This window comes from Mus pahari, chromosome 3 (assembly GCF_900095145.1).
Source record: "Mus pahari chromosome 3, PAHARI_EIJ_v1.1, whole genome shotgun sequence".
NCBI classification, from domain to species: Eukaryota; Metazoa; Chordata; class Mammalia; order Rodentia; family Muridae; genus Mus; species Mus pahari.
The window spans coordinates 46,394,413-46,409,315 of NC_034592.1; the positions used below are offsets into that span (position 1 = coordinate 46,394,413).

Sequence of the window (14,903 nt, forward strand, 5' to 3'; positions counted from 1 at the left end):
AGAGGGAGAGGGAGAGGGAGAGAGGAGAGGAGAGGAGAGGAGAGGAGAGGAGAGGAGAGAAAGAGTGAGAGTGCCATGAATCTGCTAAGGCCTTTCCAGCATGGTTTTAGTTACTGAGGTTTTAGTTATACCCAACCCATTTCTTCCTAATTTATTATATTTACATATAAATATATATTTCTATTGCTCTCTTAATTTACTTCACAAGTTCCTATTATAAATGTGACTGAAAAATGACTAAAAATACAGGTGTTCATTCTCATCCGACCTAGACAGTCTCCTACAGGTCATGTATCCAAGGTACAGTCGTTATAAAGACTGGTACAAGGACAGTAAAAGAAGCATTCGCAGTATCTGGAAGGTAGAAACAACTCAGATGTTCATTAGCCGATGAATGAATAAACGAAATGCAGTAAATCCATATAACAGAGTATTCACTGACTATAGAAAGAAGTGCTGGACTATGCTGAACACGAACTTTCAACGTATTGTGGTTAGGAAAAGAAGGCAGACACACTATTTCTGTAAAAGCCTTCCGGTATTGAAAAAATGCTCTGGAATTGAACAGTGGTGATACTGCACAACTTTGTGAATGCATTAATTTTACAAAATGTGATTTCTATCTTTAAACAAAACAAGCCATAAAATTTTGGTACTTTAAACAATTTAGTTTCCTGACATTCTTACTTTAGAGATGCAAGCTGGACAAAACCAGTCCCCATCAGGAATAGTTGTAATCTTGGGCCTGTGGCAGTAGGTATGGCAGCCTTTGTCACAGCCGTCACAGAGTAGAAGCAGTTCTTCATTGTCACCCTTTCGACAGATCTGGCAGTACTACAATACAAGGAGAGCACTTAGATCAGTTCTCCACTGTGAATCCTGGCTGCTGGGTGTTAAACAAACCACGACTCCTCATTCATATTAGTAATGGACATTCCGCTTGCTAACAAATACAGACCAGCCACGCACATCTATGTATCTCTCGTTACACAGATATGGACCACATGACAGGGTGAGCAATCTTTTGTGGTAAATGCACATCTCAGATACACTGCATTGAACAAAGCTAAAGGTTGGGTGCTTTCACACACTTCAGAAGCATGTACATATCAACACATGAAGTCATCAACATGACATCAGAGCACACGAAGCAATGGAAGCTTTAGTGCATGGGACTTTTAGCACCTCATCTTTGCTTATCTTACTGTCCTTACGATATTCTGAGAAAGAAATAAGAGTTAGAGTAGTTTTATTCTGAGAGAGAAATGAGAGTTAGAATAGTTTTTAATATCAAAATTCAGAAGCTTGTATTAGTGTAGATATATATATATATTAGATATTCCTAGATTGTATATTATCTATCTATGCTGTATAACTGACTAAAAACTGAGTCTAAAACAGGAAACATTGAAAATCAACCAGAGTCAATTTCTGCCACAAATATAGAAAATGTATCTCATAAAATTATTTCCAAGAAAAAAACAGAATACAATCATTTACAGCCATAACTTGCTTTCTATAACTAAAAGGAATTATTTCTTTTTTATTGAAAACTGTGTGATACCATTAATTACTTTAGTATGAATAAAGAAAGTTTCAGAAAGAGGAAGGAAAAGCTGCACACATCTGAGGTCCTGTGAGGAAGGCGAGCACCACCGCCGGCTCAGGCCAGGGCTGTCTGCTCATGACGGACAGCACCCTGCAATCAGGATTGAGACAGGGTTTCTCTGTGGAGCCCTGGCTGTCCTAGAACTTGCTCCATAGACCAGGCTGGCCACAGACTCACAGAGATTCGCCTACCTCTGCCTCCTGAGTACAGGAATTAAAGCCCATAGCCTGGCAAGAGTAAAAATACTTAAGTAGAAATTAGTTTCTATTAAAGCTAGGTATTTATAATCACAATTCAAAATTGCTTCATTTAACTTCAAACACATTATTTGTAAGCCTAGAAACTCTAAATCTTATATAACTCAGTATGTATCCAAAGATATTGCTGAAAACTAATTGGAAATGGGAGGCACAAACTATTCAAGAAACAAATATAAAATCTATCTGGCAAGTGCACCAGGTATGTTATTAGTAAAATAGCCATGTATATAAGGGCAAAAGCTGTAACAGTGAGTAACTTAAGAGGGTATTTCACCAAATCAACGCTCTGCTTTTAAAAACCCTTGCAAAAACACTCATTCAGAAACAATATTTAAAAACTCTACTGCAAAAACACTTGTTTAGAAATAAAGTGTAAGGTTATATTTAAATCTATAATATTAAAAATTGTATTTATGAACATAATTTTTGGTTTACTGGAAAAACACCAGAAATACTACAAAGTCTACTTGACATTTCATGCCCAATTTAAAAATATTAAATCTTTTTAGAGAAAAGGTATTAAATATAAAATTTCTGGCACTTTTGAAAAAAATCATAGTAAAAGATCACAATTATGACGTGAGCACATGTATATTGATATTTGTTTTAACTCCTTTGCTACAAAAGCAAAAAAATATGTAAGCAGAGAATTACCTAGAAGCAAATCAGCGGTTTCCTCTTTCCTAAGACCGTTTTTAAGGATATAGAGCACTTGACATGTTATTTTAATTTACTGTGAGGACAATTATGGGGACTGACATTTACAAAAGTACTTCTTAATCTCTGAGCAGCAAACCACATCATATTACCCATCACCGTCACCCCCATCACCACCACCACCATCACCATCATCACCACAGTCTCCATCACCACTGCTATTTGCAATGCTGAGAATGGAACCCAAGACAGTGTGCATACTAGGCAAGTGCTGCACTGCTGAGCCATGCCCTTAGCAGCAAACAATGTGGTACTGAAGATTTTTAAAATGACTCTTGTGACAAGGTTAGATTACACGATGATACATGCGCATTACTAATGTAGGAAGACTTGTGAATTTCAAACTGAGAAGGTGCAGGTGTGGTGCTGCCTGGCTGCCTGGCTCAACTGGGAGTTCAAGGCCAGCCTGGGCTACACCAGCGAGGTGCCTCAAAAACAAAACAATAAAAGAGAAGGACACCAACAGAACCATGCTCGTGGTTTCTTTGTTTAGGTTTAAAACAAAACTGACCATTATCATGACCTCAGAGGAGGATAAAAAAATTATAAATTTCATTTTAATGCAAATTCAATTAATTGTTTTTATTCACTGTAGTCTAGATTTCACCAAATACATTTGCCCGAGGAGATTATTAAACTTGCTTTAATAATACTTTTGTGACAATTATATTTCTAATAATTTTCAGAGAAATATAGAGCTTTCAAGTCTATGGTAAATGTAATGAGTTGAACAGGCTTTAAGTTTAGACATACTCTAAAACAGTGCAGATTCAGGTTCCACACATATCTTTAGGAAGAAATGAAAAACCACAAGACACAAAATTTATTTGCATAAACTGCATATAAGGCCTTGAGCAGTCTAAGCACTAGGGTAAAACTGAGGGAAGGGCTGGGTTATGGGGAAGGAAGGCTGGGTTATTGGGATCTCTTCTTTTCTTAGGAATGACTATTTCAATAAAGGAATTTTCAACTTCAGCTCCTCATGAAAACAAATCTCAAATACTTGAATTTTAAAGCTGGTCTTTAATTCAAAAGCAAATATTAAAGTGATTCATAAAAGTTTATGCATTAAGTATTTCTATGTATGGGACATAAACAGGTAATAGGGCACTTTCTACATGATTTAGAACAACTGTCTGTTTGAAAGTAAGTGACCAGCCGGGCGTGGTGGTTCACGCCTTTAATCCCAGCACTCGGGAGGCAGAAGCAGGCGGATTTCTGAGTTCAAGGCCAGCCTGGTCTACAGAGTGAGTTCCAGGACAGCCAGAGCTACACAGAGAAACCCTGTCTCAAAAAACCTAAAAAAAAAAAAAGAAAGTAAGTGACCTAGAGCTGTTATTTTAAATATGTGGTATTATGATGCCTAACACAAAATGAATGCTTGCTATCCAATAAACGACTGGGGTTATACAAAGATGAAAAACATTTTTTATTTTAATGATCAGGAGAGAATCTGTTTCTGCCAACCTCATCTGATACAAACACTGAGTCTGAGCACAGTATTTAGTATTCTGATTAGTACACAGAAGTAAATCAACAAGGGCCTGATGGGGCAGAGATGCCAGGGGAGAGAGGACTTACAGGAGTGCAAAAGCCTTCAAAGTATTGACATTAACAACCATCATGCTGATACAGTGTAGGAGGCGGCATGTTAGGATTATAAACAAGTATTGAAAGAAGACGAAAACAAAATATGAGCAAAGGGAGACGACATATCTGGCAGGTTGCTATGAGAAGCTCAAGGTAAGGGAAAAGTAAGATTATATGCTATGTAAGAATTAGACATACTTCCAAGTTCAGAATACATCATTGTAATGGTAGAGTAATATATAGTTAAGAAAGATCTGGAGGTTGGGGGGAAAAACAAGACAGAGGGAATCAGTCATAGTATTTCTTAAATGAGAACACTTACAACTTTCATAATTGATTTTTCCCACGCTATTGACCTCTGTAACTGCTGGATGCACAGGGCTACCTGCGCAGCACTGCGAGCTTCTGCTAAGGCCCTTCTCCAGACCCTGAGCCCTGGAGCAATATCCTCTTCAATTCTGCATTGAGATACAGAGAAATTGAGTAGGTCACGCCACATTTATGGTCACCGAATGCGAAACAATCATCACACTGAAAGCCAAGCAATGACAAAAACAGGTAACAGCCAATAAGTATAAAGTTTAAGCAACTAAATCTGATGTAGTGCACAGACTGGCTACGTGCCTTGAAGCTTAGTCACAACCAGATAAATGTAAGGTCACTTTGCAGGATTATCAATGCACATAACAACAACAACAACAAAAAAAAAAAAAAAAAAAAAAAGATTTTACAAAGCACCATGCAAGTAGCATGATCCACGTGGATCACAGACATACAAGAAGATACATAGATAACAGGCAATAGAAAATAGGCTCCAATCAGCAAAGAAGCACAATAATTTGTCAAGTTAATCTCAATAACCTACCCGTCACCATCACCACTAATGGATGGTGCAGGAGCAGGGACAGTAACTGTGCCCACATTATCCAGTTTGATCTGAATGGTGGTACTTAAGGGGCTCTTCAGATACCTTCTCTCAATGTTCCGCTCCAAATCAGCCAGTCTGGTTACAGCTATATCTAGGGGGTTGTCACTCTTCCGAGCCAGTGCATGCGCACTGTTTTCTTCGTCACCAGTAAGTTCTCCATCATGCTCCTTGAACAACTTAGTAAGTGACTTATGTTCAAAATATACCAAGTCCTCCCTTTCCGATGCAGGTTCTGGACACATCCAACCCTATACATCAAGGAAATAATGTCATTATGGTTTCTTCTGACAACGTTAGATGGGTGAGTTACCTTTACTTAAAATTTAGCAGCGACTACCAGTAGATCCTAGGGATCTTTACTAAAAAGGTTTACCTCGTGTTTCTTAATGCTAGGTTAAAAAGGAAAAGCAGATGGTGAGAAAAGTGTCTAAAAATTAACATTGGTTACACTAGTGATGACATTCAGCAAAGGACTGCTAAGGTTTAGACTAACAGTTCGATAATGCTATGCATATGCTGTGAAGGCATGTCCTGGTGGCCTGGGAACTTTTCTCTTGGTTTTAGACCTCATGCCTTCCACTGCTCCCACGCAGGTCTGCGTACCCACCACTTCCGCTGTGCTCCATGACTTCCTTGAACACGAAGTGCTTCCGTCTTCCCCCAGTAAGTCCACTCACTCTGCGGCACCCATGTCAGGAAAGCATTCCCTGAAGGAAATCCTTCCCTCAACACCTTCAGGGGTGACATCTTCCTGCTAAGGGCTCCCCTGGGATCCTAAACCGCTGCACAGCCTTGCCCTGGCTATGCCTTCTTGACAGCATGATGACTCCATTAACATCCTTCTCCCCCTAAATCTCATGAGGAGGGCTGGCCCATGTGAGCCTTTACTTGTTTATTCCCAGCACAGCAAAAATAAAATAGTGAGCCACTCACTATATAAGAATTGATTGAATAAATGGTTTTATAACCAAGCTCATTCATGCCGATCCTTTGTCAAAGATTACCCAGCCTTAACAAGTTCCCAATTGCTGACATTCAAGTTCCTCAATCTATGGTTCTTCTCACATCCCACTTGGACTTCCACACTGTGAGGACTCCATGCCTTGCTCCTCTCTAACAGGAAGTTTCCAGTTCCTGGTGCTGCCCACGCTGCCACCTTTTACTGCACTATTCATTCACCCAGTTTTTGCCTGACAGTCTCATGCATCTTCTTACACATCTCAACTCTTCATGGTTTGGATTGAGCTCTTCTAAACACCCAGCAGAAACCAGTCCACTCTTTAAAATTCACACACAAAACTATACTTCTTTATGGTTAGTCACTAGGATGCACCATGTGCCCACACCTTACCTTTCTACTACAAGGCAAGCTTTCTGGGACCTAGAGGCACATTTAATCCACTTATGTTGTCTCTACCACCTGATTAAACCTCTTTAGAAACTATTCATTTAGTTTCTGCATTAGAACTAGATCTCCTTTATCTCAACAGAATATTTATGTTTAGAAAAGCAAGAAGCGTGGGGAGCCATGCTTGCAGAGCTGAATGAAGCAGGAGGGGTTGTGAGTTTGTGCAAGCATCAGGCCTGGCTAAGGCAGAGGAGGACTTAGGAGACACTGAAAACAGTAACAACTTATAACAAATCCTTCCCACATTCTAAAAGGGAAGCAACATTGCTAAATAACAGAAACCTTGTAAATATAGTATATTTTGATTTCTGCATGGTCCCCAGCAAGACACAGGCACATGCACATGAAGATGGCTGACGTCATCACTTTAGAAAAGACCCTTTGTGCCAGTGTGCAAAGGCGCTCCATTTGATTAAAAAATGTTTTAAAAAGTCTGAATAACTTAGCTGATCGCTATAAATCTGTAAGATTTAAAACTAGAAAGCACACTTCACACTGGGTCACAGAGTCTGACCCAAGTAGTCCTGTGTGCTGGAACGCACACTCAGACAACACTAATAATAACACTACAACAAAGACATGCAAAGTTTAGCTTTGATATTTCAGCAACGAATCAGAAAAGAATATAGATGTGAAAGAGTGAGTTCAGGGATGTTTCGCTGTGGCTCATACTTAGTAAAGTCTATGGATGGAGGAGGGGGGTATGGTAAAAACTGCCACCAGTTCAGTTAGTGGTAACGAAGACATAAAGTCAGATTAAGGACAGAAAATCCCATGCAAACCCGTGCATATCTCCACATACATTTACGGATTCAATAGCTGAGAGAGGCTGTACACCCTCATGGCTTTCAGGAAACACCAGAACCTTGGAAACCATTTCAGAGAGCTCATGATGAAGAGGAAACAAATAGGAAACAGGAGAGCTATCTAGGGGATGGGGAGTCACAGGACTCTGGCATACTCAACAACCAAGGCTAGGGTCAGACTCTCCTACAATGTACAAAGAAAACATCAACAACGTATTATAGACCAACACCAAGGTTTAATGTGCCTTCATAATGCTAAGCTTCTTAGGCTAAAAATATTTTCCTTTTAAGAAAAAAATAGACACACACACACACTCACACACACTCACACACACACACACACACACACAAGTCCTCAGTAGATACTAAGAGATTTCATTATTACTTTCACCACTTTTTCAAAGACAATTCAAGACTAATAAAATTATAATTCAGTTCTCAGAATACTACAGCACCATTCACAGCTAGCTCAATGACAACAGGATGCTGAGACACTCCACTTAAGCAGCAAATTCCACTCATTTTAGCTGCCGAGAATGCTAAAATGTTTTCTAACTACAAACACTGGCATGAAAGCCAGTGATGTGGTAGGGCCAAGCCATCCCATGTGACTGTTCCAGGCCAAACTCTATAAATGCCTGACGTGCTTTCCCAACACCTGATCAGTTAACATTGGTAAATTAAAATAAGGTGAAGGAAAATTAAAACCACATGAACAAGAGAGGGCAAAATCAGAGTGTGGAACGCAGATACAGTGTGCTAGAAAGCAAGGGGACTCTATTCAGTACATGTTTCCTGGGCCCACGGCCTGATAACTGGTCTTTATATTAATAATATTATGCCACCAAGACAATCTAAATTACATTCATTACTCTCAATTTAAGGAGGCAGTGAAAGACACAAACTAACAGATCCGACAAACATGTTTAAAAAAATTATGGCACTAAATGGAATAATTTTCACTTCTCCAGAAAATTAACTTGTGTGGAAGAGTTCCGCTAGATAAATGAGGTGTGTGGACAGTGCGCAGGCTGGGAGGGGGAGATGCCCTGCTTTACAGCACAATAGTTTGAGGAGGTGATGCATTTGCTAGTAATTACGCTCGTGGCAAAAAAAAGGATATCATATTAGCTTTGGAAAATGACAACTGGGAAACCTTCAGAACTAATTATGAAGCAAAATATAAATGACCGGGCAGGACAGGATTACACCATATGTTTTCCTTCTGAATAAAGTATAAATAGCATGTAAAGTGACAGGAGAGTCCTCAGTTTTCAAAACCTCTGCAGGTTTCTCTGCTTAGTCAACACGCAGTCTATACTTACCTGTTGGAACAACCCCACCACCGCCCTCTTTTTAAACCTAAGCATCATGAGTAGCGAGAAAAGCCTTCCTTCTGCCTTGCCTCTCTCAGTTCCGACCACGGCTGTGACATGCCACACCCCTCAGATGACCTATGAGCTTGCATACAGATGTTCAGGGTGTGTCCGCATTGTTAGAACACGAATCCTACTATGTCTGTATTGTCTTTGAATTTAAACTGTACACTGTAAAATTGTGACATGTAACAGTTATAAATAAAGGGATTCTTGGTCTTCCATGAGACACTACAGTAGGACTCTGATAAGATCTACAGGCAAAATTGTCTTTCTAACTGCGAAAACAAAAATGTGCTTGAGGTAAAGAACTCCACACCAGAAAAGATTTCTGTAAATAGCACTGAGGAGACAGCGAGCTGTGGGGAACCACAGAGTCTGTATAGCGCAAAGAGCATAGTCTGCATACGTGCTTGCCACTTAAAATGTGACTGGAGGATTATTTATATCGAGCCTGCTTCCTTACCTGTAAGATGGGAGAAATTCACTCAGGAAAGTTTGGTATTAAATGAAATAATGTAAAACTATCTAGTACAATAACGAGTCTCGACTATGCATATAGTAAGAGTTAATTCCCTTCCATTATCCTAACCCCAGATTTTATGCCACGCCAGCTTACCTTCACTTGCAGACTTGCTGATGCAACCCTCCGCTCCAGGTCCTCCACTTGCTGGAGTATGCTCAGGTCCAGCTCCATTGCTTGCTCTTCTACTGACCAGTTTTCCACTATGTCGCGGGTTACCTGATTTTCTTCATTTTCGTTGAATTCAATAATAGCGACTACATTTGAAAAGAAATCAGTTATTACATTTATTTTTCTAACCTATCCAAAAAACGATTTATTCCTCTAAATAAGTAAAATGGTAGGGACCCTACATATATCAGCTTTTCAAGATCTACAAATGTGAACGACGGAGTAAGACACTGGCTAAGACCCATCAAATTGTATGTGGACAGGTGCTAAAAACGATAGGTAATACAATTAGAGAAAAGCAATTAGCCATTGTTAAGTAACATTTAAGTACGTGTGTGTGTGTGTGTGTGTGTGTGTGTGTGTGTGTGTGTGTGTGTGTGTACTGGAGAGGTTCCTCAGTGGCAAAAAGTATGAATTGTTCATTGCGGACTTGAGTTGGATTCCCAGTATGCAAATTAGGCACCACCTATAATTCAAACTCAGAGGGATCCAACACCTCCGGCCTATGCACACACATATCCATACCAAGAATTAAAAATAATTTGAAAAATAAAAAAGGTAGAAACATATTAAAATTTTTTAGGGTAAAACAATGAGTTTTCATAATAAAATAAGAGTAGAAATCTCTTGGGCATATACCGTCCTTATTCTTGACACAGGCTTGGGTAATGTAATCCAAGTGCTTCTGTATTTGCTTTTGCAATGCCTTTTCCCTTATCCCACGGAGATGCAGCACTTTGAGCAATGTCTTCAGGTCCTCGGGGTCAATGATTCTCCACCAACCAAACTGCATTTCTAAGTCAAGAAAGCACATACATGGTTTACATGATTTTGAATAGGAAATAGTGGCATTTAAGGAAATCTCAGGATTTGTTGGCTACACAAATCCATAGGAGAAACATTTATAGGTGAGGAACTTTCACCACAAGATACTGCAGCAAGTGGCTACGGGCCCGAGTGTTGTACCTACCTTCTGGGATAGGTCTGGGACTAGGAAAATCTACTGGTTTTGCTACTTCAACAGCCGCTGGCTGAGCGCCGGAGGCCCTTTCAGCTGCAGGGACTGGAGAGTCACTTTTACTTGAAGCAACACTGCAAGTCAAGAATGAACTACTACCATTTCCTTCTGGCAGCCCCAACCCTGAGCCAAGAGCAGGCAAAGGTGATGTAAATGGGACATTGGAAGTGAGCACTCCAGCAGGCCACCCACAGAACTGAAGTCCCATCATAGACACACCACCTTTCACCTGTAAAACACAACATTTCAAAGGCAGATTAGGGGTCTGTGGGTAAGGGCATCTGATACTAGGCCTGATGTCCCTAGGGCCCACATGATGGAAAGAACCAACTCCGGCAAGTTACCCTCTGATACATAATAATAAAACATTTAAAAATGTTACCTAATAATAAAAACATTTAAAATGAAGTTCAGTGACAGAAATCCTGGCTGCTTTGGATTTCAGGCCTGTTAGGATATTTTAACTCTGATGGGAAGGTCTCTGGGACGATCACTAAGGGTTCAGTGAGGTGCTGGCACAGTGTGTTTTGTCAGCATTACTAACCTGAAGAGGTGACAGAGCAAACGGGTTCAGTCCAGCGGGGCTCTGAACAGAAGGGGGTCCGAGCAGAGCAGCTGGGGCTGGCGAAGGTGACTTAGCCGGTGGCTGAGACTGAGGAGTCACAGAAGGGGTGGACAGGTCAGCGTGGGTCAGGGACGTGTCATCGCAAGGTGTTTTTGGTAAAAGGCTAAACCATTGCCTGCTCTTCTCAGTCAGTGTTTTTAACAGCTGGGCATTGGGGAGAGGACTATAGAACTTTCCACAACTGCTAGAGCCCGGGCTAAACAGACTGGCGTCTGTCTTTCCCACGGGGCTTTGTGCTGTTGCTGCCGAGGGAACGCTCCCCAGTGGATGCTTCCCACTGTTCTGATGAGACAGGGGGCCCCCGTTTGTACTAACGTTCACTTTTGGGGGGGTCATAACATCTGACTCAGGAGGCATTTTAGCTACCTCCAAAAGCTTGCTTAGCTTGGAGAAAGAGCCAGGTTTCTGAAGAAATAGATTTGTGTTATCTTTCTCTTTTGGGTCGTCTTTCTGCTCGCAGTGATCTCTAGTGGAACAGTTTAAAGTCTCCGCAGAAGTCTCAAATACTTCTTCTTTGATCTGGAGAATCTCTGCCTTTTTAAGCTTTTCTTTTTCTTTTGCAATTTCTTCTAGGCCTACAAAAATGAAAGATACTATTAAAGTAAGTTATTGTACAACAAACCACTAATGGAGTTAAACTTTATTATTCACCAAATCATATGTATATGTAAGCAAACTCCTGTATTATCGTATATTCCACATTTTTTCCTATGGAATTTTTTCACTTATTAGAAACTTAGTATATATTCGCTATAAAGGTTAAACTACGGGGGTTAGGGAGATGGCTCAGGGGGTAGGAATGTTTGCTGTGCAGCTGTGAGGACGTGAGTTTGAATCCCAGCACCCACATAAAGAACAGGCATATATGACCGCACATGTGTGGAATCAAGTGTTGGAAGGCAGAGAAGGGAGCTCCTAGGAGTTTGCAGCCAAGCAAGCAGCAGAAACAGTGAGCTCCTCGTTCAGACAGGGACCCCGACTGAAGATAATAAAATCAAGAGAGGTAATGAAAGACATCCAATGTCCTCCTCTGGCTTCCACATGCATGGCACAGACACACATACAACACATAACCCTGTCCTAAAAGTCCAATCATTAAAAACAAAACCTGCAGAGTAAAAACCACTACGTCTACATAACACTCCAAGGAGTTCGCCAGGAGCCTCTCAGCCTATGAAATCTGAAAAAGGGAACCCGATCTAGACAAGCTGTTTAAATTAATTGGAAATATCAATAAATATATAACTACGTCATAGATTATTACATATACATGATTTTAAATGGATATCATGACTGACCTGTCAAGAGACCAGGCAGAGCGTAACTGCCACTATTAATAATACATGATATGTATTTTCATTTTTTTATGGTGTGTATTTTTTTCAGATCTCTTTTCTTGGGCAAATTCTTTAAAACATGCATCTTAAGCTATATACTTGTAACAGTTCTTGAAGAATACTTCGATCAACTCTACCCCAAATACACTTATACCAGAAGCACATAAGAATAGCTAGTTTCCTACATCCTTAACAAAATTGTACGCTGTCAATATTTTGTCTTTGCCAATGTCCAGGAGGTAAAAAACTAATCTGACCACATCTGATCACTAGTGGACTAATTTTCTTTTTATGATTTATTATTTCTTCTATGAATGCCAACTGATCCAAAGATGGTTTTAAAGAAATCTTAAAACAATAAATCTAATAATTATATCAGAAAAGTAACAGACTTTCAGGTTAAAATATTCAGTCATGAAGTGCAGTTCCTATCCCCTGAACCTCCCTTCTCCTCAGCAGGTACGTATAACTTCCTTCTACAAGTCACACATACCATCTAGCATCCAGCTTCTGGAGTTCATCATTTTTCATATTTATTTTTCATTTGAATGGCTTCTGTGGAGACACATTTGTTTGTGTCCATTTTACATTGTGCGTATGCATGCGTGTGAACATATATGTATGTGTGCACTGTGAACATATATGTGTGTGTGCACTGCTTACGGCTTGCAGTACTGCATAAACAGAACCCTGTAAACTCCTCTGCAGTGTAGGATCCAACCCCAAGACCTCTCTAAGCCTCAGCATTCTCTAAGATCTGACAGAAAACCCTGCAATCTCTACACCATTGGCCTTTCTCCACACTTCCTTTTTTATTATTATTATTATTTTCTTTATTTACATTTCAAATGCTATCCCGAAAGTTCCCTCCTCCCCCCCTCGCCGCCCCTGCTCCCCTACCCACCCACTCCCACTACTTGGCCCAGGCCTTTCCCTGTATGGGGCATATAAAGTTTGCAAGACCAAGGGGCCTCTCTTCCCAATGGCCGACTAGGCCATCTTCTGCTACATATGCAGCTAGAGACACGAGCTCAGGGGGTACTGGTTAGTTCATATTGTTGTCCCACCTACAGGGTTGCAGCCCCCTTCAGCTCCTTGGGTACTTTCTCTAGCTCCTCCATTGGGAACCCTGTGTTCCATCCAAGAGCTGGCTGTGAGCATCCACTTCGGTGTTTGCCAGGCACTGGCATAGCCTCACAAGAGGCTGCTATATCAGGGTCCCTTCAGCAGAATCTTGCTAGCATGTGCATTAGTATCTAGGTTTGGTGGCTGATGATGGGATGGATTCCCGAATGGGGTAGTCCCTGGATAGTCCATCCTTTCATCTTAGCTCTAAATTTTGTCTCTGTACCTATATCCTTTCATGAGTATTTTGTTCCTTATTCTAAGGAGGAATGAAGTATCCACACGATGGTCATCCTTCTTTCTCCATACTTTCTGCTTCTCAATGTGTTAAGACTTTTCTTCAGGGCCTTTGTGCTTACTGATCTCTTGCAGGATAGTGTTCTATCTACTGTTTCTTGGCCTCCGTGTCTACAAGTGCTATTTCTTCTGACTCACCTTGGAATACTTCCTTTAGAGTTCACCATTAAACACACTAATCTCCCATTAGTCCTCCCGTTGTGTGTCCAGTGGACTTCAAGCTAATAAGCAATCCTTACCATGGGGCCGCTATAAAATGAAGGGTTAATATGTGTACCAGCGGTGACGCTAGAGGATGGAGTTGGGGCCGCAGCTACAGTACTGACAGCCAGCACTCCTGTGGCATGCACTGGGCACCTAGGTTCAGCCCCTCAGAGTGTGTGTGTGGGGGGGTTTAATTCCCTCTGAAGCTCCATCAGAGCATCCCATGGCAAGAAGCCCCAGGAGCTCCATTTTGATCATCTGCATGACACATGGTGTCATTGGTCACCAGGTCTCTATAAACATTTGAAAGCGCGCACATCCTTCTCTTGACTTAGCTTCGAATTGGAATTCTATAGATCATACTAATTCTCCTCCGAGCAGCTCAGACAGTTAGGGAGTAATCTGTGAAACAGTCACAAGCCGCTCACTGGCCCAAGTGTCCTTGCTGGCTGTGAGCCCAGTCACAGAGTCACCCCTTGAGTCACATTTGGGTCTGAAAGAAAATGTACAGGAAAAGGATGTGTCTGGAAAGGTGAGGGGCTCCTCCAAGGAAACTGATTGCAATTCTGCGCTCTCTCTCTCTTCCTCCCTCTCTCTCTCTCTCTCTCTCTCTCTTCCTCCCTCTCTCTCTTTCTCTAAGATGCTCAGAGTTTACACAAAGCTTTCACTTAAAAACAGTGGTTCATAAAAACACGTCCTTCATTTACACTTTCTATTGTCTTCTATAAGGTTGATTAATTCTCTCCCCTCTACAGGAGAACAACCCTCTGTCCTTCTCCCCCCCCACCCCCTTCTTGCTATGGTCTTGCTATGGTTCAGCCCAAGGTAGTCTCAAGCTCTCGGCCTCTCAAGTGCTGAGAGTATAGAAATGAGCTACAGTGCCTGGCTATGGATTGTTTTATGTGCCAC

At 41.0% G+C, this 14,903-nt stretch overlaps 1 protein-coding gene across 19 annotated transcripts in view; it reads right to left on the bottom strand.

Annotated features, from left to right (window-relative positions):
* Nucleotides 1-14,903, bottom strand: part of Baz2b (bromodomain adjacent to zinc finger domain 2B) — a 306,980-nt gene that overhangs the window by 3,438 nt on the left and 288,639 nt on the right. For 13 of the 19 annotated variants that reach the window (XM_029536235.1, XM_029536246.1, XM_021191954.2 and 10 more), the window contains 7 exons: nucleotides 10,951-11,606; nucleotides 10,359-10,635; nucleotides 10,028-10,183; nucleotides 9,314-9,474; nucleotides 5,042-5,352; nucleotides 4,499-4,634; nucleotides 688-834 (listed from right to left, as the gene is read on the bottom strand). In XM_029536235.1, coding sequence (XP_029392095.1) covers nucleotides 688-834; nucleotides 4,499-4,634; nucleotides 5,042-5,352; nucleotides 9,314-9,474; nucleotides 10,028-10,183; nucleotides 10,359-10,635; nucleotides 10,951-11,606 — 1,844 coding nt within the window. The remainder of the gene's footprint in view (nucleotides 1-687; nucleotides 835-4,498; nucleotides 4,635-5,041; nucleotides 5,353-9,313; nucleotides 9,475-10,027; nucleotides 10,184-10,358; nucleotides 10,636-10,950; nucleotides 11,607-14,903) is intronic. The other 6 variants (XM_029536244.1, XM_029536242.1, XM_029536243.1 and 3 more) reach the window with 1 other exon arrangement.